This window comes from Chaetodon auriga, chromosome 2, assembly GCF_051107435.1.
Source record: "Chaetodon auriga isolate fChaAug3 chromosome 2, fChaAug3.hap1, whole genome shotgun sequence".
NCBI lineage: Eukaryota > Metazoa > Chordata > Actinopteri > Chaetodontiformes > Chaetodontidae > Chaetodon > Chaetodon auriga.
This window is the reverse complement of record NC_135075.1, coordinates 19092064-19116813: the sequence shown is the minus strand read 5'-3', so window position 1 is coordinate 19116813 and position 24750 is coordinate 19092064. Positions and strand designations below refer to the sequence as shown.

General features: G+C 41.7%; 5 protein-coding genes across 6 annotated transcripts in view; 4 read left to right on the top strand and 1 right to left on the bottom strand.

Annotated features, from left to right (window-relative positions):
* Window positions 1-624: 624 nt before the first annotated feature.
* Window positions 625-4395, top strand: emp3a (epithelial membrane protein 3a (MAM blood group)). Its single transcript, XM_076749255.1, has 5 exons — window positions 625-806; window positions 2241-2332; window positions 2522-2624; window positions 2777-2917; window positions 3706-4395. Exons 2-5 carry the CDS (start codon window positions 2255-2257, stop codon window positions 3879-3881), a joined length of 498 nt encoding a protein of 165 aa, XP_076605370.1. The 5' UTR covers window positions 625-806; window positions 2241-2254; the 3' UTR covers window positions 3882-4395.
* A 695-nt stretch (window positions 4396-5090) lies between these two features.
* fam83e (family with sequence similarity 83 member E) lies at window positions 5091-10328 on the top strand. The gene is made up of 10 exons (XM_076749341.1): window positions 5091-5149; window positions 5244-6037; window positions 6438-6584; window positions 7322-7446; window positions 7531-7959; window positions 8199-8258; window positions 8370-8420; window positions 8504-8729; window positions 8808-9023; window positions 9848-10328. Exons 2-10 carry the CDS (start codon window positions 5570-5572, stop codon window positions 10046-10048), a joined length of 1923 nt encoding a protein of 640 aa, XP_076605456.1. The 5' UTR covers window positions 5091-5149; window positions 5244-5569; the 3' UTR covers window positions 10049-10328.
* Window positions 10329-11035: 707 nt separating this feature from the next.
* Window positions 11036-16855, top strand: utp3 (UTP3 small subunit processome component). Its single transcript, XM_076760706.1, has 16 exons — window positions 11036-11231; window positions 11569-11656; window positions 12533-12589; window positions 12675-12731; window positions 12817-12937; window positions 13018-13086; window positions 13183-13304; window positions 13416-13571; window positions 13673-13744; window positions 14753-14793; window positions 14881-14977; window positions 15200-15346; window positions 15453-15589; window positions 15664-15730; window positions 16423-16530; window positions 16672-16855. Exons 1-16 carry the CDS (start codon window positions 11215-11217, stop codon window positions 16759-16761), a joined length of 1446 nt encoding a protein of 481 aa, XP_076616821.1. The 5' UTR covers window positions 11036-11214; the 3' UTR covers window positions 16762-16855.
* ppcs (phosphopantothenoylcysteine synthetase) lies at window positions 16827-19480 on the bottom strand. The gene is made up of 4 exons (XM_076760718.1): window positions 19413-19480; window positions 18004-18526; window positions 17816-17919; window positions 16827-17557 (listed from the first exon to the last, which is right to left on the bottom strand). The coding sequence occupies exons 2-4, from the start codon at window positions 18521-18523 to the stop codon at window positions 17231-17233; spliced, it is 951 nt and encodes a 316-aa protein (XP_076616833.1). The 5' UTR covers window positions 18524-18526; window positions 19413-19480; the 3' UTR covers window positions 16827-17230.
* A 4153-nt stretch (window positions 19481-23633) lies between these two features.
* foxj3 (forkhead box J3) overlaps window positions 23634-24750 on the top strand; it is a 71616-nt gene continuing 70499 nt past the window's right edge. For both annotated transcript variants that reach the window (XM_076760693.1, XM_076760685.1), the window contains exon 1: window positions 23634-23874. The gene's annotated coding sequence lies outside the window, so the exon portion shown is untranslated. The remainder of the gene's footprint in view (window positions 23875-24750) is intronic.

Below are 24750 nucleotides of genomic sequence, written 5' to 3'. Positions count from 1 at the left end.
TGCGATCTGTGCTCTATATTTAAGTTTTCATCATATTACATTGTGTTGTTTTTACTATACTGTACTCGATTAAAAAGATCTCTTCATCTGGTGGGACAATAAAGTTTGTTTGTTTGCTTATTTGTTTTACTGTAACCCATATGAAACTGAATTTCTATGCAAAGTCATGTTCATTCATGATTAAACTGTGTGTGTTGTGTCTTGGGTGGTCTTACACTTCCTGCACATTTACAATCAAAAGTGGGCAGCAATCAGCCTGTATTTCCTGTCGTTCAATTACTGCACTCTAGAAATACTGCGGCGGTCTTCATGCCAAGCTGCACAGCTGGATGAACAGCATGAGTACATGTGCAGCACTGGCACAAAAGTGTGGCTTTAATAATACACCACAGCCCACACATCACTGTTAGTCAAGACAAATATGTCCAGCTGCATGATTGTGTTTGTCCTTCAGTAGACTCTGAATGATGGCACACACTACCTCATCGCTGTTTGTTCCAAATTTTAATGCAGGTTGGATGTCTGCAGTACAGCTTTTGAGAAAATGTTCATGACAGAAATGTTATTTTTGGTGCTGAGCCGGTCCAGACCACAGATTTGAGGGGGAGGGCAGGGAGAGTTGAGAGGAAATGGGTGTTGAGAACTCCTCCTATCTAACTCCACATTCCTCTTTGTACCCTTCTGTCCAAGTTTTGGATCTAAAACGTCGTGGACAGAGAGAGCACAGAGGGAGAATAGCAGCAACTGGGGGGGAAAAAAATCAAAGAAAACCACTGAACTGACTCAAAAGGCACCGAAGCCGAAGGGTAAGAACATCTTCAAAACATCTTGGTTCTATTGAATTAAACAGAAATGATATGCCTGGATTTTCTTTCATTTTCTGACACATGCAGCTTAGTATGATGTAACTATTGCCAAATGAGACGCAGGTCGCACCCAAATGTGATCTAATGCTAACAAAAGAGTCCTTAATGATGTTGTTATGACATTTATGCAGACACTTTTCTCTTCTTCCACGTGACATGCTTGTACTGTCTGTCACCATGACCTTTCTTCTGTCTGTGCCTGGCACCTCACGCTCTTAGGTAAACCAGACGTAGCAGTATGTAATCAAACACATGCCTCTCAGGATTGTCCACACTACAATAGCAACAGTGATTTCCTTCTGTGGGCAGAGCTGGGTGGGAAAGACAAACATGTGCAAGGCGTAATACCCACTCCTAAATGTCTAAGTGGTCTGTAGAGTTGAAGGTTGGTCATTTAGGAAAAGGAGACATCGACATCTGGCACTATTTGAAAATCAATGATTTGTGAAACCAGGCAGCAGTCTCACTTTCTGCCCACAGAAGCAAATTTACCAAATGCACAGTTTGGATATTTCACCTCTTGATTAGAAAATGAAATGCTTTTCACCTTTGCATTACACCCTTTCTAATTAGCTGCATCTAATGTGGTAGAAGAACAGCAGAGGGCATTATATTCACAGATTAGGCGAACTCCTCATTTATCTCACTGTAAATAGGCTGCAATACAGATTTTTTACTTGTTTTAACAGCTTTTTTATGGGGGAACTGAAACCCCAGAGGAATAAGTGTTGCTTAATAACATGACTTCCCATTTTTTGCTTGAGTCCTCACAGATGTTTTAAATAAATGAATGAGTCATTCATTGCATTTTACCACTTGAACTAAAGGCTGTTTCACAAAAGCTTTCTGTAATGTGGATCATCAGTGGAAGTGTTTGATAGATTGTTGTTTATCCTGTCGCTATAAGGTTTGTACCCAGATTTAGATTCAGTATGTCAGACCGTTGGTGGATATTTCCGACTACAAGTTTGTTTACAACGGTTACAGGGAGCTGATATATTCCTCTGAGACTGGACATGCTCTGAATTCAGAGAGAAATCCCCCCTGTCTGGCACGCTTGTGGCTTGATAAATGGGCAGAGATTGTCAGTGCAGATGTTGAGATGCATGATGAAAGTGGTCAGAGTTTCCTCAAGAGGCAAACAGAGCGGCCACTGTTTCAGGCCACTGCCCCCAGAAATCTGCCGGACACTTTAAAAGACATGCAGGAAAGAGATGGTGTTTAGCAGGGGTTCACAGTGCTTCTCTGACCACAGAGCTGTTGGGTTCTAAGCGGAACCACCAGTCTTAACGCAGATGGATGCTACGGACTTATTTCTCCTGTAAAGACATCATCCAATGAATACAATAACATCACAGGGTTGTTTGTACATAGGATACAAGACAGCCATGGTCCTCCTGCTCATATCAATAACCGTGCTTCATCTGGTCACCTTGGCCATGCTCCTCATCGCCACCCTGGAGAAGGTGAGACACACAGCAGATAAACCTTGTATGACAACAAAGCTGACCACAAAAATCACAAAAATGCTGCACACCAACATACTTACTGTGGGGCTGTGCACTGTGTTTTTCTTTCTTTCTTTCTTTTTTTCTTTCTTTCTTTCTTTCTTTCTTTCTTTCTTTCTTTCTGTCTTTCTTTCTTTCTTTCTGCAGTCCTGGTGGGTATGGACTGACTCAGAAATCACAGACCTCTGGCATAACTGCTTCCATGATAACGACACAAACACCTGGCTGTGTGCTACTACCAGTGAAAGCGGTGACGTATTTGTCTGCATGCACATGCTGATTTGTTTGTTTAGTGCTCATATTTTGATTTTCTGCATGAATGGATGTTTCATAACTGCCTGAACCTTTTAGTTTTGCTTGTGAGTCGGGGTCTGATGCTCATTCTCTGACCTGCTCTCCCAGACTGGCTGCAGGCTGTCCAGGCCCTCATGGTCCTCTCTGTGGTCTTCTCCTCCATCTCCTTCCTGGTTTTTCTGGGTCAGCTGCTCACTTTGTCCAAAGGAGTACTCTTCTATTTCACAGGCTTCTGTCAGGCCTTTGCAGGTGCTTGAAGACTCATTCCATAAGTCACATAAAAATGTTGTAAATGAAAATAAATAAACTTCACAGCATATTTTCTTCTGTCAAGGACCATTGAAACTTAACTGCACTAAGAAGTTTTTTTAAATGTAGCTCATGTTTGCTATTTTCTACTCTTTATGAATCATGTCTAGATATTGTACTCATATTTTATAAATGAGGGAGTTAACCCACATTTGGTATTTGAAAGGTAAGGCTGACTGCATTCTATATTTTTCTTAATGTCAACAAATCTCATGAAAAGATGCAAACCAACAACATATTTATTCCAGTAACAAGAATCACTGTCATTCATGAAGGATTAAGAACACCATGATGCTACACTGGATGATGTGTCCCCCCATTACAATGCACGTGGACGCTGCAGTTCACTGCTTCAGTCCCACTGCTGCTGTAACTGTTCACTGGAGCACCAAACGTGTATTAATCCACAGCTGAATATAGTCCCTACACATTTTCACTATTTACTGCTGTTTAAATAAGTTTTGCTAAAATCTACAGTGGCCAGTTGTTTCAGAAACTTCTGTAGCCTTTTAAAAAAAACTTAAACTGCATATTTTTGGCCCACGTTTAAAGATTTACATCTTCAGTAAGAACCAATGGGCTTGAGGCTCAGTGCACAGACAGTTCAGGGAAGTCGGAGAATTGAGAAGTGGACTGACGCATTGTTGGTTTTGGTCATTTTGTACTTTTGATGTATGACTGTGATAAGAGAATTTAAAGTCAAACTTTTCAATGCGTTACTCTTGCAGGTTTCACGGACTTTTCCGCTTGCCTCATCTTCACCTTCCACAGAGAGGAGATCTTAAATGACTCCAGAGATGTGAGCAAAGGGCGCTTTGGCTTTTGTTTCATCCTGGCATGGCTGTGTCTCCCTCTCCTCCTCATCAGCGCAGTCCTATATGTCCACCTGCGCAAGAAGCAGTGAGGATGAAAAACCTCTTATTCAGAGTGTGATGCTCCTCACTCACTTCAACCATTTCCCGGTAAATAGTATGTTCACATGAGGAAATACAATGACTGACAACGAAAGTCCTCTTGATCTGTTGTCTTCGTGACTCAAGAGTCACCCGACTAGACAATTACATCATCACAGTCTGTCTATGAGACATAATAGCTGGGTTTCCTTCCAAATATGTTGCAAATTTTAACCATATTTCAAGATAATCTGTAAAACAACATGCAAATGAAAGTTTGTTTCCATCTACTATCTTTATGCAACTGTTTTCACTCAATTCAAGATCAAGAAAGAAAACTCAGTCTCACTCTAAGACAGAAAACTCGTTACACGAAGGATTCTGACATACAAATATTTGGTCATGAGTGCTTAATTTGTTTAATGTATGATTGTGATCATAATAGGACAATACAGAGCTCCAATGACTTCATTGTATTTTTTTATACGTTTGTGGTTACTTATTAAAAAAGCAAGCTCTTTGAAAGCATTGTTGTGTCTCCCTTTATTTAAAGAGCTAAGTCTGTGTAAGGCCTGTTTTGTTTGTATTAAGTGTTTTATGAGTGACACAGCGCGAGTGCAATCCTCTGACACAGGACTGTGGTTGCGTAAGGGTGTGCCATCTTCATCATTTAATTACTCATTCTTTCGTGCCATTCATTGTTTACTTTGTTAAATGCTCAGCCTGCAGAAGAGCCGAGGAGCTTGAGGAATGTGACACGAGTATTGGTTTATTTCAGTACATGGCATTTCCAAAGAAATCTACAAGAAGCTCTGTGACTGCACCTAACAGCTTCAGATAGGTCGTCAGATCGGTCGATAGTCACATACAGCATGACGTGTCACACCTGCCTGCAAACCTACCTGTCAGGCTGGACCAGTCCAAACAGAAAAGTGCAGTAAGAGGCAGGATCTTGAAGAAAGTATATATCACAATATTATTCACCACACACCTCACACACATTAAGCAAGTGTTACGAACTGAAACCAGAACATCAGAGACCTTCATCTAATTTAAACACAGCCGGCTGTGAAGGCGAGAGAGAGGCACAATAGGATTGTGACTGGGCTGCTGAGGCATGTGGCAACTGCACAGAATGTCTGGAATCTGCGACAAGAAGGAGTGGAAGGGTTAAGAGGAGTGAGATGACATGCAGGGGAGGGAACACATGAAGAGCTGCCGTTCCTGAGAGCTTCTGAGTAATACTGGTGTCTGAGAGATGAGACGTGCTGCCCAGGAGGTGAGTTTCATAAAACGCTGTTTCTTGCATGTTTAAAAGGACTTTTTCATCGACCTATCTTAATATTCTACTTCCTTTCTTGTGTCAACGCGAGCTGGGGGAAAAGACTGCTGCACAACATAAACTGCGCTCAGGACTGAACGTGTGAACCCTGAACTGACTTTTATCTCAGCTCAGAGCGAAGCCAAGCTCATCATCAAGATTGTCAGCAACATCGAGGCATCATTTGTGATCTGTGCAGCGTTTGCCAACATGGAAATATTGTGATTCCTTGCCAGAGGGAAAGATGAAATGATGATTTGACTACACTGAAGGGTGACATGAGCTGGCCCAGGCCAGTCTTGCTGTCACACAACTGGAGTCAGTAGAGGAGACTTTGATAGTTAGCATTTAATCCCAGAGACACACCAGGCCGCGGCCATGTCAAACTCCCAGGAGCAGAGCCTGGATGAGGATGTAGTGTTCCTGCCGGTGACTGAATCCTCCCCAGAGTTCCTCCATTGTGAGAAGGAGCGTCAAGCAGTGGAGAGACTCCTGAGCGAAGGACCAGAGGCCTTCTACAGCTCCATCGGCACAGAGCGCTCCGGCTGCTTCCTGTCTTCTGAAGAGGTCAGCCAGTTAAGCAGCTGGGCTCAGGACTATCACTTCAACCCGGTACTGGTGCAAGGAGAAGTGAATAACGAGGACGGCAGCTCAGAGATCAAGAACTTCTGTTCCACATACTTCCCTTGCTACTCAGATGTACCAACTCCGAACCTGGATCTCGGCTGGCCTGGAAAAAGGCACTGGTTTCCAAAAGGGAGCATTACAGTCCACACCAGTCCTCCCGCTGAAGGAGATCCTCCTGTCAGAGAGATCATCAGACGGCACTTGCAAAAGGCCAGCCAAGTACGCAGATATAAATTTTCAATTTTTTGAGATGAATACAGTACTTGAAATCAGTACTTGATTATTTTAGTTAATTGCTTTTTTGCAAATTAATATTCTGCTTTAAAAAGTGTAAAGCACTGCTTCAAAAGTATTCAGACATGAAGCACCAGCTACAACACTGTAAATGGTGTTTAAAGGTGCATGCATCTGTACGTTTTAACACAGATGGAAACCATTCATTTGAATGAGAAGCTTTACGTTACTACATTTTACTTGTCCACTTTCACTTATGTGAAGCACCTCATTACCGCAAAGTAAAATCATCGTAGGAATGTAGGAAGAAAAGGCGAGCTAAATTTTTATGAAAGCCACTTTCTGAGTAATTCTCTCAATTGAAGGTATTTTGTGTATTACGCAGGTAATTGCCATTGTGACAGACAGATTGACAGATGGTGCAATAATTGGTGATTTACATAACGCTGCCTCCCGTGGTGTACCCGTTTACATCATCCTCAACCAAAGGTCCATTCAGGAGAACTTCACGCTGAACAGGCTCAGGCATCCGGTGAGTCACTTCAGACACATCAGCACACACCTAGCAGACTCTCGTGTACGCTTGGCATGGAAATGCATAAACTAGAGTCTTTATTCATTATCACCACCAGTCTAACAGATCAGCATATTGTGTGATGGATCACATCTGAAAGTCAATGTGCATCATTATAATTAAAACCGTGAAACACTGCATGTGTTCTCTGAGAGGCATCTCATAATCTGCTGGTGAGTCTTTCTACTTTGGCGTGCTTATGTTAGGAATGTGACATGGGCTTCAATAACTTGTACTTAAACTGGTTGCACTGCATTCAGCATTGTTTTTCAAGATCAGTCTGATGTTTGGAACAAAATGAAAAAAAAAAAAAACCTGAGCAAGATCTAAGATGTTTTCTTCATTATACTGGCTATTACAATCTGATGCACTATTTTTAGTCATGCTGGTGGTGCAGCTCCAGGGATGGCAAAGCTTCTTGTAAAGATTGCCATGAAAAACAGGGCTGGTGTGCAGAGGATGAACCCGAATGACTCTGGTGGATTTTCACTTATCCAGTGAAATATCTCAACATCTAAAATATGGATTGGCACAAAATTAAGACTAAAGACTTTGGTGATCTCCTGACTTTGTCCTCTAGCACCACCATGAGGTTGACATCTGTGTTTGTTTGTTTTTGTTTGTTTTTTGTGAAATGTGTAATGTGTAAAGTGTAATTCAATCTTGAGTTTGAATCTAAGCCTGTGACCTGGCAGAATATGCGGGTACGTGTTCTTGGAGGGAAAACCTTCTGTTCGAGAACGGGAAGAATTGTCGTCGGAGAAATGAAAGACAAGTTCCTTCTGGTGGATTTGGAGACAACGATTCACGGCAGCTACAGGTGAGCAGCCATGTCAACTCATTCCATTTGTATGTATTAGACACACCTGAGAATGATGTAACACGCTGTCTTTGTGCCCTGCAGCCTCACCTGGACAGACGCTCACCTGCACCGGCAGCTGATCACCGTTCTATGCGGCCCAGTGGTTGACTCATTTGACAGGGAGTTCAGGATCCTTTTTGCTGCTTCGGTTCCCGTCCCAGAGACGGGCAGGGTTGCTGGTACTCATGTAGATGTGACTCATCAGCTGAAAGACTTCTCGAATTTCAGGCTTCAAAAACATTTCCCTCCGGAGCCTGAAATAACCAACCCTCCATCCCCACCTGCTGAGTCCCACCTGGACTGGGAAGCCATGGGGGTTGTCCAGAGAGAGCTCTGCTTCCCCAACAGTCCTGTTAATCAACATGAGGACTTTGTGGCGAAGGATATGCAACACAACATGCTGTTTGATAAACAAAGACCAACTATCGACAGTTTTAATTACAGTGGAAACCATGTTGTGGATAAGAAAAGGTAACGTCTTGACTTAACCATGCATGCAGTGTGCATCTTTACATTTTCCATTTACTCAAATCTAGCTTTGCTGTATGCTGTCCAGGGTGTTTGTTATTCTGTACTATAGTTTTTATCAAAACTTTCACCAAAAAGTTTCTTAAGATTCTTTAGTAGTTTCTCCTATGATGGACAGCACAGTTAATATGTTGAGCTACAGGTTGTTTGCATGACTTTTAATCTCCTCTTGTATGTGACAGGGTGTATGAAAACATGTCTCCGGTAATGAACAATGTGCCAAATATACCAACAACTTTCAAGTGAGTCTTGTTACAGACAGTTTTGACATAAAGAGTATTGTCTCCATGTGTTTTTTATTTCTGCTCATTTTTTACTAAAATCATTCTTTGGGATCTTGGTTATTTTCGTAGCAACACACACCTCTTGCCAAATGACCTGGCAAGTGCAGACATCATGAAAAGGTAACACCCAAAATACAAAGGAAACACATTGAATAAATTATTATTAAAATATCATGCCAAAAGAATTTATTTTTCCCTTGCAGGGTGGAACACATGATAGAGAGATCCTATTCCAGGCAACTCTCCAGGGAGAAGGGCACTGATTTAGATGACAGAACCACAACGAGAGCTGATGATAAAGCCACAGAGCCAACACACAATATGGTCTCCACAAAGAGAGGAGAGCCCTCCAGGAGGGAGCCCCTTTTGGCAGAGGAGAGCAGCATCAATAAAACAAGCTCCAAGGTGGAGAACACGCCATGTTCTAGAGTAAGTAACTGGCCTGTGCCGTGAAAACATTTGAGTTAACCCTGATACAAAAACTGAGATGCATTTCTCTCCTCACAGAAACCTTTAATCCTGAGGGTGCCGCAGTCCGAGAGCTTCAGCTCTCTGAGCGACATTATGAGGAAGCTTAAGCCCCATCAGAGCACCTCTGGCCAGCTCAACAGAGAATCAAAGGGTGCTGTGTCAGAACTGAGCCAGTCCATGATCGAACTGAGCGTGCACAACACAGATACAAAAGATGAGGGAGGAACCCCGGTGCCGAGGTTCAAGGCCGGGGTAAGTGTGTGGATTCGTCAGATTTATCTGCGTATATGTCTGTGAAGAAGAAGTGATGGAGGAAGAGATGCACAGAAAGAAGTTCACATCTTACACAGATGTGAACTTCTAGCTCATTGAAGTAGGAGAAGCACAGTCAAGTAAAAGCAGTGGACCATAATAATAAAACAAGTGCAAAGAAACATATTTACTCACTTACCTCTGCTGGTATCAAGCCACACAGACTGATGACCTTCTTCTCGCTCCTCTCCCTCCTGTAACTAGCTGCACGGCTAACTGAGCTAAGTAGCTAATGACACCTAGTAGTGCAAAGAAAGCTACAGCAAAGAGTACAGTGAGCAGCAGTTAGTGGTCAGTCTGGTCATATAAACCATGTATTTAAAATTTTACTCATTATAGATATGGAGGTATGAGCAAAAAACAGAAACGTCAGCACCAAAAGCACTGGTTCTCCAGCAGTAGTTCTTAACCATTTGTGACTCATCATCACATGTTGTGGCCTTCATAATTTGAGATGTTAACAGTTTTAGCAAAAAGAGAATATTTTTTGTCAGAATATTTCATTTGAAGGGTTTGTGGAAGCCATGAGAAGAGAAATTATCCAGTATTTCAGAGGAAAAAGCAAACTTTTGAGACTTTTGTCAGAAAAATAATCATTTGAATTTTGCACAACAGAAAAATCTTGTTCTTTCTTAGCATTTCATAACATTATATTATTGATGCATGAGCCCATGAGGAGCAATAATCAGAAGCCTCAAAATTGATCCAAAGCACAGTTTGATTTTAATGTTCTTTTTTACTGTTGATCTCTGCTTCCTGAGCAGGTCTTTGAACCAGATTATATGACACCGGCTCTTGCCCTGATGAAGAAGAGGAATGATGAACTGAAACCTCTACTGTACAGAACTCCAAAAAACTTTCTGCCCAGAGAGAGGCCTCGAAGCTCCAGTTATGCCCTCGGTGTGGACTGGAGGAGGTCACTGGCAGAGATGGAAGGAGAACAGGAAGCAGGAGCGTCGAAATAAGAAATTACATGAGCAATATGTTTTGTAATAACATCTTCTGTCACTGAGGAAACGCAGTGAATGACCTCTGCAGTGTTAATTACCAAAACTAAGCCCAAAACAGGCTGCGACTCTGGAAATAAAGCCATTATAAGGATGTATATACCACTTTTCTCTGTTGATTTGATTTCCCACTGAATTTGATGACTACGTGTTTCACTGTATGCTAGATACAGCATGTTTGAGGCAATGCTTTACTTTAAAGTGTGTTTAAATAAATACAGTTGTGCTGTTCACCTTGAAAATTTTCAACTCTTTTTCTTTGAACCGCTTTGACAGGATAAAGGGAAATGGTTCTAATAAACTGGTAACAAAAGCAACACCGACTGATAATGCAGTGACAGTTTACAAAGGAAAGAGACATAAGGCCAAAGGTTATGACTTTGTGTGTTTTTCAGAGTTTGGGGGAGATCTGAATATTAATACCAATACCTTTTACAGACATGGATAGATACATCAATTCCCCAGCAGAAAATAAATGACTGGCATAGTGGAGAAAACTCTTTTAAACTGTAGTGACGGTATCTTCTTTAACAGTGTCTTTAGTGTCTCTCAAAAACTATCAGCATGGGTTGGACAGACCAGTTAAAGATCTGCTAAATATGGGAGACAACAGTGGGAGTGAGGTGGGAATCTTGAGGAAAGCGGTTTAATATCCAAAAGAGTATGAACAATCTTAATCTGACAACATCAATTTTCAGTCAGGTACAGTAGTTCTAATTTATCTAACGCTTTACTATTATTCAAGTAGAGATCATCAGTAAGCTGTTAAATAGTTTTTCCTCTCTCTGCACATTATTTTCTTATCATTATTTGCGTGTCATTTCTTTGATTTTAACTTAGAAACAAATTATTTAAAACGTGCACGCTACTTAAATAAAATGATGTACATTGTCCAGTACTCTAGGTGGCAGCATTCCCCGGTCACGTCGCCCTGTGCATCATTTAAAGCAAAGAAGAAGAAATCACGGAAGCACATGTTAGATAGTGTGGGAAAGTGTTCAACTCCACTGGATGTTTACAGTTTTCTTTCGTTTTAATCTCAAGGACTGGCGTTGTTTGGTAATCACTGTAGCGTCCTGTTTTGTTTGCTAAGGTGCAGCAAGCAGGTTTAATTCATTTCCATCATGGTTCGAGCAAAAAGGTGAGTTTGGCTAAAGTTAGCTAAAATCACAGTCTCCGCTTTTGCGTGTTGTAATGTGTAATGCTAACGACAGACCTAGCTTAACTGTACTGTAACGGTGTTACATTGGCACAACTATCTTCCGGACACTTCTGTGTTTTCTTGTGTTCATTCAGAGTTGGGTGGACGCGTAATGGTAACCTTCAGCTTTTCGAAGTCTTAGAAGCCCTTAGCCCAGACCCAGACCCATTTCCCATCAGCACCTACGAGAAATTAAAAGATACTCCAATGATGTAAACGTTCTCTGAATGCTGCAGACCTTCAAACACACCTGTGCCTCTTTTCTTTTGCTGCTCAGGGGGAAACTTGTACAGAGGCCTAAAAAGACAGAGCGATATGATGAAGATGACCCTGAGGCCCACAGGGACATGCCTGTCCCCGACAAGGTAAGACGACTCAGCAGAAGGTCTTTCTGGCTACAGTGCTGTTGTTTTCCTGAACAAGTTTGTTTTTAGCACTAATAGAAAGGTCCATTACAGCCTCTCAGGTAAGCTTGAATACTTCCAGAGTTGCATTACATGAATGGATTGAAAATTTATCACTGAGTTGAAGGTTTTACTTCATTACTACAATAATAGACACAAGGCGAAAGCCCAGGGAAAATAGCCAGTGTTAGAGGTTCATCGTACTCAGAGTAAAATAAGGGAGTTTGTTTTCTGCATCCAAGACATGTTGACAATATTTATCGTTACCCCAAAATAAACCCTCATAATAAACTAGAACTCTAATTGTAACTTGGTCCAGAGATTAGGCACATTTACACATTCAAATACTGCAATATTTTTTTATAAATGTCGACAAAAATTCAGGACTTGTTGCTTTGTAAATGGTCAAGAGTTAAAAAGCTTTTGTTATTGTGGCTGCACGATTAAAAACAAGGCCAGTGTGTATCGACTGCACACTTTTTTTGGGGGAAATATATCCCCATGTTTTATGCTGTTTAAGCCTACTTTATGGTATCCAGTATTAAATGTTAACTGCATGTGGCTGACATGGTGTCTCAGAAAACAAATAATCAGTAGTGACGTGGAAATGAAAGGCCAGCAGTTAAAACTGACAAATAATCAGAATTCAGAAAGCTGTACCACTTTTCTCTAATATTGTAACTTTCTTATAATAACCACAATCATACATCTTCTGGTCTCATATTGTGATACTGATACGATTTATTTGCCGCCTGTCACCACATTGACTTTGCTTTGTTGTTGTGGTCGTTAGTTTCAACAGTCCTGATTTGAACTTGTCTCTTTTCTTCCCTTCAGAAATCGTCACACTACACAAAGGACAAAATCGACGAGTTTCACGATGAGAAGATTGCAGTACGTTTACCTCATTAGTAGTTCTGCGCTCAGTGTATTGTGCTATTTTATTGTTCTGTTAACTTTTTTCTTCTCTTTGCCGCAGAAACTTCTCGCCAGTGGTGTTCAAATGGAGAGCGACCCAGAGGAGCTGGACGATGAGGTGATGCCTCATGTGTTTGTTTGGATTTACCTTCAGAGAATTAGTGTAGTGCAAGAATAAATTCAAGCTCATCTGAATTTCACAGGAGGAAGTGATGGCACTGGACGACTCTGAGTCAGAGGGGGAGGAGTACGAGGAGGAGGAGGAGGAAGAGGAAGAAGAGGGGACAGACATGGAGAGTGATCTAGAGGAGAAAAAAGAAGAAGGTACATGTAAAATCAACAGTTTGTCCAGGATTTGGTTTAATGTCATACTCGTCTGTTTAACCGTCCGCTGTCTGTCCCAGATCTTCCGAATGAAATGGCGTGGGGCACCAAGAAGAAGATGTTCTACGACACCGACTATGGGACCATCAGTAAGCATCTTTTCTCTCCAGCAAAATGATGGAGGAAATTCATGGTGATTTTGTTGTCTGTGAGGCTGACGCAACATTTTAATTGTGTTATCACAGAAGGTAAACTCCGGGAAGAGGTGGACGCTGAGGAAGAAGAGGAAGAAGAAGAGGCTAAAAGTATCCAAAATCGTTTAGCTGCGAATCTGAGCGAGGAGGATTATGATTTAAACCTTTTCCAGGTATTTTTGATTGTAAATCTTTCCTCAGTGCCTGCAGTTAAGTCCACGTGTGATGATTTAAAAAGTGCTTTTTGCTTACTTTGGTTGTTTTATGGGGCTGTTTGAATGCAGGAGTTCGCTGTGGAGGAGAAGGATGAAAACAAGACCGTAGAAAAGGAGGAGAGGATCGTGAAAGACCTGAAACAGATGTCTCAGAAGGAAAAAATGAAGCTTTTGAAGAAGGAATCACCAGAACTGCTTGAACTTATTCAGGATTTCAAGGCAAAGGTAAAACAAGCTCAGATTTTGTAAGCAAAAACATGTTTGTTTACTGCAGTTATCACATGTAATTGTTGAGAATTCATTTTGTTTCTGTACGGTGTGTGCAGCTCGCTGAGCTGAAGGATGAGCTGCAGCCCCTCATGCAGATGGTCAAGGAAGGAAAGATCCCACCAGGAAAGGTGAGGGCGCTCGGCTTCATGTCTCTCTGTGAAGTTGTCACCAGCGGCTGTAGTCTATATTTTTATTATAACAATAATAATAATAATAATAACAATAGTAAACTTTATTTGAAAAGCACCTTTCATACAGGGATTGCTGCTCAAAGAAAGAAATCACATCACTTACATACAAAAGACAGAATGGAAATAAAAACAGATAGAAAGTTAATGTAAAATAAGATAGAGAATAAAACCCTCATGATATTGATAAAAAGGATGAAAATAAGAATAAAGACAGTGCATAAAACCACAGAATAACAATATATCAAATGAAAATGCGACAGTGTGAAAGAGGTCGCTTGTTTCGATGAACCTGTGGAGTAACATCGCTTGAATCCTGCGCTCCCCCTGCTTTACGGAGCTTTAAATTGAGTGTTGAGTTCATCGTTTAGCTCTCCGGTCCACAGCTTTGCCGTTTTGATTCAGCCCTTTAGTGTTCATTTTCAGCCACAGCAGGCAGCTCTGAAAGCCTCTGCCTGCTCTGCACCGAGCTGCAGACAGATACAGCAAATGGCTCTTGAGCACAGTGGAACATTTAGCAGCTAATAAGCCAGATATTTCCCTCATGAGTTGGTTGGAAGAGGCTGAAAACAGATAAAAGGAGAGTGAATATTGGACTTACATTCATCGGGTGGCCAGAAACACGACTCCTGCTGGATGTGTAAATCAGCAGCTGTTTGCTATCGAGTTCTCCATATCAGCTTACAAGGTGGTGGACTTTCAGTGTTGTTGTCACTGCTCCCAGGTGGCCAAATAAATCGGTTGGTAGATTTTAGCATTTATGAAAAGTGCTTTTATCCTTTTCTTATTATTATTATGTTGAGTACATAAAGGAGGTGATATGTGATGCCGTGTTGTAAGCTTGCAGTGTGGATATATGTTGGGGAGAACCAAGAAACTTCTAAATAATTTCATGTAGATAGAAATCAAGTATGTGAGTCTGAATAATTGTCCTCCTGTTTTCCAAAGGGTGCCGACTACCTCCAGACAAAACAGCAACTTTATCTCAAGTAAGTTGTAATTAACTTGTAATTACACATTTCAAAACTCAAGCCACACTCCATCACCGAATGACTCATGACTGTTTCCTGCCACAGTTACTGCACAAACATCAGTTTCTACATGGTGCTGAAAGCAAAACGGATCCCGGCTCATCACCATCCTGTGATTGAAAGACTGCTCACTTACAGAAACGTAAGTCCACGTTAACATGTTAACACCTGCTGCCAGTGGGACCGCCAGTGTATTTTCACCGTGTATGTCCAGCAGTCAAGAAAACTGCACAAACAGCCTTTTATTTTGGACAACATCCTTTAATGTGTTGTGGGATACGGATTATGAAACATCTCACTTACACACACATATCGTCATTAGTTGCAGCCTCTGTCTTCCTGACTCTTAAATCCCTGCCTGCAGCTCATCAATGAGCTTGGTTCAGTAGATGCTCGGCTTGCACCGCAGTTTCGTAAGCTACTAGCAGGAGAGGACAAAGTTGAGGCCACCCGCAGACCAGCAGAGGAAGAGAAGAGCAAGAAGAGCAGAGTCTCCAGCAAGAAGGAACAGGTGAGTTTTCTCCAGGATTACAGACGTGAAGGCCATTCTCTGTTTGAATTTGGGTCTGATGTTCAATGTGGAGCTTGAAAGGTAAAGAGTGCACATTTGTTTGCAGGATTCAGGAGCAGCTGCACTTGAGGCTGAAGAGGACTCCGACTCTGACCTGGACGAGGAAGCAGCTTTGCTTTTCTACAGAGACGTGGAGGAGCGGTTGAAGTTGAAGAGAAAGGGCAATAACCTGGAGGCTGAGGAGTAAGTAGGATTTAAGTCTCTAATGGCAGTTTGGACAAAATCAACTGGGAGATCTGACTGTGAATTTGTTGCAGGCTGGAGGAGAATGAAGATGAGGAGGAAGAGCCCGATCCAGATGCAAAGAGAGGAATCACTTACCAGGTAGAGTTACGCTCACTCACACACTGAAATATTATATTTTACATATTTACATCCAGATACCCTCACCCTGAGTGATCTGAAGAGCTGCTCAGTATTCACTGTTAACTGCACTCCATCAGATCAGGTGAAAACAGACATTTGCCAGCAACAGAATTTAGTGATTGGCTGTAAGCGCAGGATGTACGACAGGGAGTTGTCAATTTTTATGCTGGACTAACAACCCTGAATTTCTAATCTTACATGGGCTTGCAGCACATAAACAGGATTAAATGTAGCATTTAGTCTCACAGCGGTTTGAGTCTTCTGTGTTGTTTTGGGAAAACAAATCTCATAGAGTGTAAAATCTATTCTTTTTTAGTTTTTTGGTCATATGAGGACAGACACCACCTAATATGGATTACAGCAGATACTCAGCTGTTTGAACCCTGCATCTTCAAACAAATCTGCTAATGTTTGAAATGTACTACAAGTAGATCAAAGGAAGTGTTCCCTCACATGTCTTTGAGTATTTATTATTGGCAACACCTGCCACTTTGCCATTGACGCATTAGTACAATTTTAGAGGCATCTTTAAAAATCTAGTTTTTGTATACATTTCCACATATGGTGCCCCTCGTACTCTATTCACTTCATGTTAAACTCTATTACGTCTGAGCAGTTTTTCTAATTATTTACCTCCATCAATTCCACAGATGGCCAAGAACAAGGGGCTCACACCAAAGAGGAAGAAAATTGATCGGAATCCCAGAGTCAAGCACAGAGAGAAGTTCAGACGGGCCAAGATCCGCAGAAAGGGCCAGGTTTGTACTCCACACGTTGATGTGAACGTTTTTATTACTGTTGAAGTGCATCATAAAGCTTCAAGGTACTGTTTGCATGTATGTTGATATGTCAAGCGCATTTCCAACATCAATACTTAGACTGTTGTTCATATTCACCAGGTCCGTGAGGTCCGTCGGGAGGAGACGAGATACAGCGGAGAGATGTCTGGTATTCGTGCTGGTGTCAAGAAGAGCATCAAACTTAAGTAACCGAGAGAGAATCCAAAATATGTCGCCCAGTGAGACCATGGGATTGAAGAAACACCAGTGGCATGTACTTGTAACTGTTTATTATAGGTGACCTTTGCAGTAAAGCATATCACTGAATTATTCAACTGTTGTTGTAGAAAAGACATTAAAATGTTTTCCTGCACTAGATCACTGTGCAATGTGAATAAACATTTTAGAAACTTGTAGTAACTTGTATATCGTCCCTGTACAGAGACAGCATATATAAGCTTAGAGATCTGTTGTTAGAGTATGTTAAAAGACCAAGCAAGGCTTGTTGTGTGTATAGTTAGGTTAGGTCAGGTTAGGCAAACATACAACATCCTGAATATTCAGTAACATGTCAGCAGAACAGGCAAGTATAACTTTAAGCCAAGCTCGGGATCAGGAAAGCACAGACACAGCTTACAGCTGCGCCACTGACTCAGACATGCAGTGTAGGTGATGGTCATCAGCCCCCTTGTTGAGTTATGAACTTGTTGTGTGCTGATGTCAGGTTGCTCACTATCCTGACCTCTATCTCCACCTCATTCTTCTCATCCTCCTCTGTGAGGATCAATTCAGCCTGAGTCTCAGGGGTCACCACCACCACGTAACCCCGTCTAGAGTCTAGCACATTGGCCACCACTGCCTGGTGCCTGTAGGTCTCCAGAGCCCGTCGAGCCTTGTCCAGCAGGATGGATGCGTCTGTCTCCAGCTTAAAAGATATGACAAACGCCTGAGGTGCCCAGTCTTTCACCAGAGGGGACAGGATCTTTGGGACCATGTTCATGCTAAGCTGAAGAGGGGAAAAATATATATTCTCATTAATGTCAAGTGCTAGCAAGCTGATGCTAAAGTGGATTACCATGATCAGCACATCAGTTTAGTGTGTTAGCATACGTACATTTGCCAGTTAGCACTAAGTAAAAAATTCAATGCTATCCATCCGGTATGTCTGGACCATCTACCAGATCAACATTACCATCCATAAAAACATAAGAAATTCTGCTTTTACGGCAGCATTTGCTGGAATTTCTTCTTTTTTTCCACTCACTTGAAGAGGTCCATTGGAGGACTGGATTTTGTGTTCAGGCATCTCAGATGCTGGGATATAGAAATCAGACACCGCTGCAGCCAAGTAAAACATGGCCTTGGATCCTGAGTGCAAAATAAATACATTTGAGGACAAGTCATGAACAACATAAGAACCACAGCTGTAACCGATAAATTGTTCATTTGTACCTATTGTGCTGAGTGCCTGTGCTGCTGCTTTGAGTAGATGCAGATACTCTGACAAGGTGTTGAACTCAATGGGCAGAAGAAGTCTGTTTTCTTTCACTTCCTGGTATCGTTTCAACACTTTGGCAATGTTTGGAAGCACCTGCTGGTTAACCACCACTTCGCCGGTGTCTCCACCTCTGAACTTCAGGGCATCCAGCATGTTCATGGTTGAGAACATCCGTGTGTAGGGGTAGAGCGAGCGGTGCCTGTGTAGAAAGATCACAGCGTAGCCCGTCTCTATGAAATACTCTGCTGAGGAGGCTCCTCGTCTGCCGCTGCTGAAGTTGTCGAGGAAGCGAACAGTGCGGGACTCGAGGGGAACTTTGGTACCTCCTGATGTGATGAGGACCACCCTGCGACCTGCTGCCGCGTGGTGCTCAGCAAAAGCGGCCATCTTCTCTTTGACCTCCTCCACGTGGGAGGGGACAGCAAATTCCTCGGCTAACTTCCCATCAATGGAGGATATTCTGGGTTCAGCCATCACCTGAAGGCAGAGAGAGGAAAGAGGATTCAGGGTGGCAGAGTAGAGATGTACATGCATGTGAAGCCAGGTGTTTAATGTCTTTTGTGGGTCTGGAGAGAGCTTTTAAAAGTCTGAGAAAATGACCTGATGAGGGATATGCAGTCAAAGAAATCAGAAACAGCTGCAGCAAAGTAAAACGTGGCATTGAATCCTAAAAATACAAACATTTGAGGACAGTCTAATGTTAATGTGCTCAAGGGTTCAAGAAACACATGGGGGCATGAAAAGACAGTTGGATTATGTTATGGGAAGTGCAGGGATTTTGGACCCTGACCCATACTGGGGACTAAAACTCTGCCTATTTTGGTCTCTACTGCATCCAGTTTAACATACATCTGCTGCCAATTTGTACACCTATAGCTAAAACTCATACAGTCTAATACAGCAATTATGCTGAGTGTTATAATGTCCAGTTAACTGTTTTACAGATGCTGATTCAACAGTCTAAGGACCGCACTAAACCATAGTGTCGTGTCATATCAACACAGGGTACCTTTGTACAGACTTAAGCTCCACCACATAAATAACTCACACTCGATGAACTTTAACAGGTGAAGCTTATCTATTTGCTGCGTCACTACAGGAAACCCGCTCCCTCTAAATCATTTTGTCAAATGATAAGGACACTTTTTAAATTTTGCCCGTAAATGTTGATTAATATGACAGGCGAGAAGACATGGACAGGTTTTCATCACACTCTTGCAAAAATAAAAAAATATATATATACATATCACGGCGTAACGTTACCTATTAGACAATAATTTGCCACAGTGAAAACATCCTGACTAAAAGGACAACAACACATTTTTAACGAAGTATTTAAGGACGAAACCGCAAAATGTCCTACTTCAGATTCCGAGGTTGTTGTGAGTCAGAGGAAGCTTCTCAACAACTTCTGCACTTCCTGAATGCAGTGAGCTGATTCTTTGGTCCTTATTAATACACAGGAAAACCGCCAGCGCCCCCGCCGGCCGTAAGCGGTACTGCCAGTCGTGCGTCAATTACTTTCCCACATTTCATATGCGGTGACAGACTTCGTGAACATAAGCATCACCGGCGGCGCACATATACTCTGCAGGGGGGATTTCTCTTCAAGGGGATCTTTTGGACCGGACTGTCCCACTGACTCAACAAGTGTCGTGACTTTTTCTTCTCTCTCTCTTTTTTTTATTTTTTTATTTTTAATTTTTTTAATTTTTTTTTTTTACATCTGTTAAAATGGATGGTGCTCATCGGATGTTTGTTTTAGTCTCCTTTAACTCTTTTCTTTTTGTAAACAGTTTTTTTTAAAAGTTGTTATGGAATAAAGCTCATTTTCTCAAGACATTGTGGTGGGATCTGGATGTTCCATTTTACATCTAATTTCTGGTGAGTTTTATACAGTTTTATTTTATGCAGCACAATTTCTGAAGGGAGAAATTCAGTGTATTAGAATCTCCATTGTACCGAGATTCATATCTGAAAATGCAGGTACAAAAAGGAAGTTCAGTACGGGACTGAATGGCTTTGAACTACCAAGTAGGACTCGTTGTAGTTTCTTCTGTTAGTGTGGTTTCTATTTTCCTGAAACATCACACAAAGTGAGGAATAGCTAATTGTTTATGGTTTATTACAGACCATACAAAAATTAATAGAAATTCATTAAAAAAAAAAATAATTCTGGGCCTCGTTGATCGTCAAATTTGCATTTATCTAGAAATCAAAGTTGTTCTCAACCAGGTTGCTAAACATTTACTAAAAATGTAATGTCTTTCTCGACCTATCTATTATATTTTCATGTCGATATATTTATATTCTTTTGCATATGACTTGATATGACCTGAAAAGATGCAGCATTTCCCCCTTGCAGAGACGACAAGGAAGGGCGTTTTTTAATACGTATGATTAAATTTTTTAAAAATGCTGCTTTGTTGAATGAAGAACGTCGGGAAAGAAACAACAGGCCAGTTTGAAAAACCTGTATCAAGGTTTAAATGTTAATTTGTTGTCATTTTACAACACAGGGCTGTACAACGGAATATAAATTGTAGTCCCTTCATGCTACACACACATAGAAACATATGTACAAATATTTAAATCAGAATAGAATAGAATAGAATAGAATAAAAATAAAACAAAACAATATGCACACCTAAACATGTTTACCCCCAGAAATATGTATTTGTGCAGAGGATTATTTGAAGTTGATTGGTTTTCTAAACTTTTCCACCGGATATATCTCATAAAATCAACGTTAGTGATGTCTGTATAGAAAGCTCTAATTCTGCTTTCAGGCTAAAGCGGCACCTTGACCGGAGGGACGGGGTCAGGGGTCTATAGATATCTTTGTTTTAAAATGATTTTGCATTTTACCCCTCATTTTATGAACAGCAGTAATAGCAGCAGATCAACCCACAGGAGGCGCTGTTGTCCCGCTGGTCATAACGCTTCAGCGCGGTTGCTGTCTTTCGTACATGTTTGAGTGTGTTGATTTTAAGTTTCCGCACATTTTGTCGATATGTAGACTCACTGTTCACCTCATCGTAGGTGCACTTGCACAGCTTGATGTGGTCCAATACGGCAGCTCTGCCGTGAATTCTTCTTTTAACGAAGCTTTGAATTTTTCAGGTTTTGTTGACACAGTGATAAAGGACGGAGGCCTAATTCTACTTCATGTTCATTACTGAGTTGTTGTACTGGAGAGCATTTAATTGCAAGGTTTTGCTAATATTCCACCCCTCTTGTGTATAGACAAAATATTAGGAACAGCTCTCAATAGAATGCAAACTACAGCCTCAGTAATAAACATGTGAAATGAATACCTCTGTGACGGTGTCAGTCAAAACTGGACTGTTGTAAAGTTAAACTTTATGGCAGAGCTGTTGCATTGATCACAGTGTACCGAAGTGGCTGGTGAGTGTGTGTATGTTCACGTTTCTAAAAATGAAAAGGCTCACTCTTTTCCTGAGACACCACCAGTTAAACAGGTGAGCTTTGAGTTGGTTCAGGCTGGGATAAAACCATACCTGGATTTCTGTGTACTTGAGAGGCGCTCGGTCAGGCTGTTTGGATTGGAAATGGAAAAGGTGCAAAAAAAAAAAAAAATCTAAAAATGGTCAAAAGTCAATGCAATACAAAACAGGAGATGATAGAATATTTTCAAGTGAGTACACAGACCTATAGAAAAGTATAAATAAAATATTTAGTAGCAGAGAGCTGTGTGGGTTTTTTATGGAGCATTTTGTTATGTTCTGTTTTCCATAGAGACTCTAATGCTGACATTCTTCTGATTGCCTATGTTAAAGGCTGCCACGTGGAAACTTGATCCATATGAGCGGACTGAGAGGACCTCTGGTTATGAGTACAACCATAATCTAATCTTAAAACCTCACAATAGCCTGACTCAAAACTTTGCCATCAGAACTCATAAAATAATAAGTTGACGTAAATGAAACATCCTTTATAGCAACTTTCCTCTTTGTGTATCATATATCATAGCAATCGTAAAACATGATATACCTCAGTTATACCACATCAAAAGCTGTAGCAATATTATAGGAGGTAGGAAGAGAAAATTGCGATAAGGTCAACGTGAACTCACTGACGCCTGAACACCAGGGCTTCAGATACCGTTGAGAACACTGAGGTCATGTCCTTGGTAATTTTTTTTTCTGGGAATTTAGAGGTTTATTAAGTACCTGAAGTACCATTTACATAGTACAGTGGAGAATTAGACATAGTGGGATTTTAGAGGGGAATACAAACCATAAAACAAACAAACAAAAAAACCTTATTATATTTAAATGGGACTGTTTTTAGGCCGTGCAACAAGAATGAATGAATGAGTTCAGTATTCAACCACTAGAATTTAGAGACAGCATTTACACTGTGGTTAAGTTTAGAGATTGGGGTTATTATTTTTATTTTTTTTAAAGTCTTTTTTCAACAGTGGTCTGCTACTAGAATTGTGCAGTAACCTTGCATGTAGCAGCCTACGCATGCTGTCTTCTAGGCACTTCTAGAGTATAAAGACAACTTATACAGCATATAAAATTAAAATCTACCATTTATTGTATTTCTCTCAATTATACTTTCACAAAAGATGCATATTTTAAACATGAACTACAATCTTTGATTTTTTTTTTTTTTTTTCCATCAGCTTCCGTGTTCTTTATCTTCTTGTGGGTTCAACATTAAGATAAAGCACCCTTAAATTACTTGGCTTGGTAGCCTAGACCAGTAAGTAATGCTAGACCTGTTATCATCTATTAATAAAAACAACTTTCACTATGCCAGGTTGAAAAAAAATCCCCTGGTGTTTATCCGCCAGCAGGGCCATGTAGGTTTTTTTTTTTTTTTTTTTAGCTCTGAAATTCATCAGGAAGGCCCACTAATGGATGACGTCCACTTCTTGAGAAAACATCAGAAAAACATTTATTAACAGTGTATTAACACATTTAACTTCGGGCTTAAAGCCTTATTAGAAAGTGAAGCTCAAAAGTATTTATTAATAGATTACCATCATGTATAACTTCAATATTACCAAATAGAGAGAATACACACCGGTCAATGGGATTTTTCAGATCCTGACAACCCTGAAGTTCTTCACATTGATGGCTTCTAACTGATCTAAAGGTCTAAATGATTTATCATCCTTAGATAAACCCATTGACAGAAACTTATAAGCACTTTATAAAAGGTGGCTTATTAGATAGTGCTGCTCATATGGATGATTTTCTGGTGGTTATGATGGTTTTCTGCTTTTATTCTGTGATCCTGACTTCTGTCTTTTCAGTTTATTTAGTATGCTTTGTGCTACCCCAGGAGGCACGTCGGGTTGTATTCATTTAAAGTGCTCTGTAAATAAAGCTGATTTGATCAACTGATTCACAGGCAAGTTCACGTGTGGGCGCACCCGCTGCTGTTTCCACCGCGGGCTCGTGCGTTTGACCGCGCGCTAGTTTCTGTGGCGGCAGGGGTGGTGAGAGAGAGAAAAAACACCTTCATGTGCGTCGTCGTATGTGAAAGTAGTTCCGGGCACTTCAACCAAACGGGGGAGAGTCCCGGATGTTGGCTCGGCCGCCGAGAGAAAGGCAAACGGGAGAAGGCGGAGAGAAGCTGAGGAGGGACGCCACGGCACCGCGGGCACACCGGCGAAGCTACGACTACGGCGGCTCTTTGCACAGGACGATAACGTCAAGAGCACAGGACACTCCCGGGGAGCCCCCGCTAGCTGAAGAAGAGGAGGCTGAAGGAAGGGGAGGGGGCAGTTACTCAGAAACTACCATCAGGATTACAGGGAGCCAGCGTCACAGCAGCTTTCACCCAGAGTAAGTGAGCTACACGGGCATGGAAGTTGAACTAAGGCCCACGAAATGGACGACTTTAACGGGGAAGTGAGCTGCACTGAAGTTCTGGGGATTGAGCCCGGCGAACAGGCCCTGACACACAGCTTTTCCGCTCGCTGTGGCGGGGCGTGCGGGGACACCTCTTTTCTGAGAGAGCCAGTCTGTGTTTGCCCGTGGTCAGTGGTCGTACACCCCGGCCGTGTTGCTGTAACTCTCCAAGTTGACAGCTCTTGCGTTAGCCTGCTAGCACCGCCGTGCAACCGGTGACAACTGACAGGGCAACTTTGACAGCTAGCTAGCCAGTTTTGGTAGCCAGCTAACTTTAGCTGAGCGTTGTCGGCGCTTTCTCCCGGGCCAGCACTAATAGGTGTGTGCGGTGTTTTCCTCGCATTAGATGGATATAATGACCTATCCCAGCCCCCCAACAGCTATCGTTAGCTAGCTGTTTGGTATGTGAGACGTTCTGTGTCCAGCATGAAGTGTGTGTGTGTGTTTGTGTGTGTGTGTGTGTGTGTGTGTGTATGAACCCAGTGTCATTTGGCTTTCCTGCGTGCTCTGATGGTATTTGACTCACAGCTGTTGCAGTGTGTTTTCTCGTCTGTCAATCGTCTGTTTCTCATGCGGCTAATGAATTCCTCTGGAAAACACTGGTATGTTAAAACTAGTCGATCTGTATGAGGAGGCGCAGGTTTGTCATGTGGGTGGACAATCAACAAGTGCAAAGCATGTATCAGGTGAATTTTATGCTACTGAATTTGCTCTCGGGACTGTGTCTCTCCTCTGGTGGTGGTGTACCCTTGCGGATTGCCCTGAGATGGCACAGGCGGTGTTGCAGTTCAATATTCGGTCCTGTGTGCA

Coding starts and splice junctions, on each gene's coding strand:
- emp3a (XM_076749255.1), top strand. CDS start 2,255: ATGGTCCTCCTGCTCATATCAATAACCGTGCTTCATCTGGTCACCTTG. Junction 2,625..2,776: donor TGCTACTACCAGTGAAAGCG/GTGACGTATTTG, acceptor CTGCTCTCCCAG/ACTGGCTGCAGGCTGTCCAG. Junction 2,918..3,705: donor CTTCTGTCAGGCCTTTGCAG/GTGCTTGAAGAC, acceptor TTACTCTTGCAG/GTTTCACGGACTTTTCCGCT.
- fam83e (XM_076749341.1), top strand. CDS start 5,570: ATGTCAAACTCCCAGGAGCAGAGCCTGGATGAGGATGTAGTGTTCCTG. Junction 6,585..7,321: donor TGAACAGGCTCAGGCATCCG/GTGAGTCACTTC, acceptor GTGACCTGGCAG/AATATGCGGGTACGTGTTCT. Junction 9,024..9,847: donor TGCCGAGGTTCAAGGCCGGG/GTAAGTGTGTGG, acceptor CTTCCTGAGCAG/GTCTTTGAACCAGATTATAT.
- utp3 (XM_076760706.1), top strand. Junction 12,590..12,674: donor TTCACGATGAGAAGATTGCA/GTACGTTTACCT, acceptor TCTTTGCCGCAG/AAACTTCTCGCCAGTGGTGT. Junction 15,731..16,422: donor AGAGAGGAATCACTTACCAG/GTAGAGTTACGC, acceptor TCAATTCCACAG/ATGGCCAAGAACAAGGGGCT.
- ppcs (XM_076760718.1), bottom strand. CDS start 18,523: ATGGCTGAACCCAGAATATCCTCCATTGATGGGAAGTTAGCCGAGGAA. Junction 17,920..18,003: donor ACAGGCACTCAGCACAATAG/GTACAAATGAAC, acceptor TTTTGCACTCAG/GATCCAAGGCCATGTTTTAC. Junction 17,558..17,815: donor CCTCCAATGGACCTCTTCAA/GTGAGTGGAAAA, acceptor TCCCCTCTTCAG/CTTAGCATGAACATGGTCCC.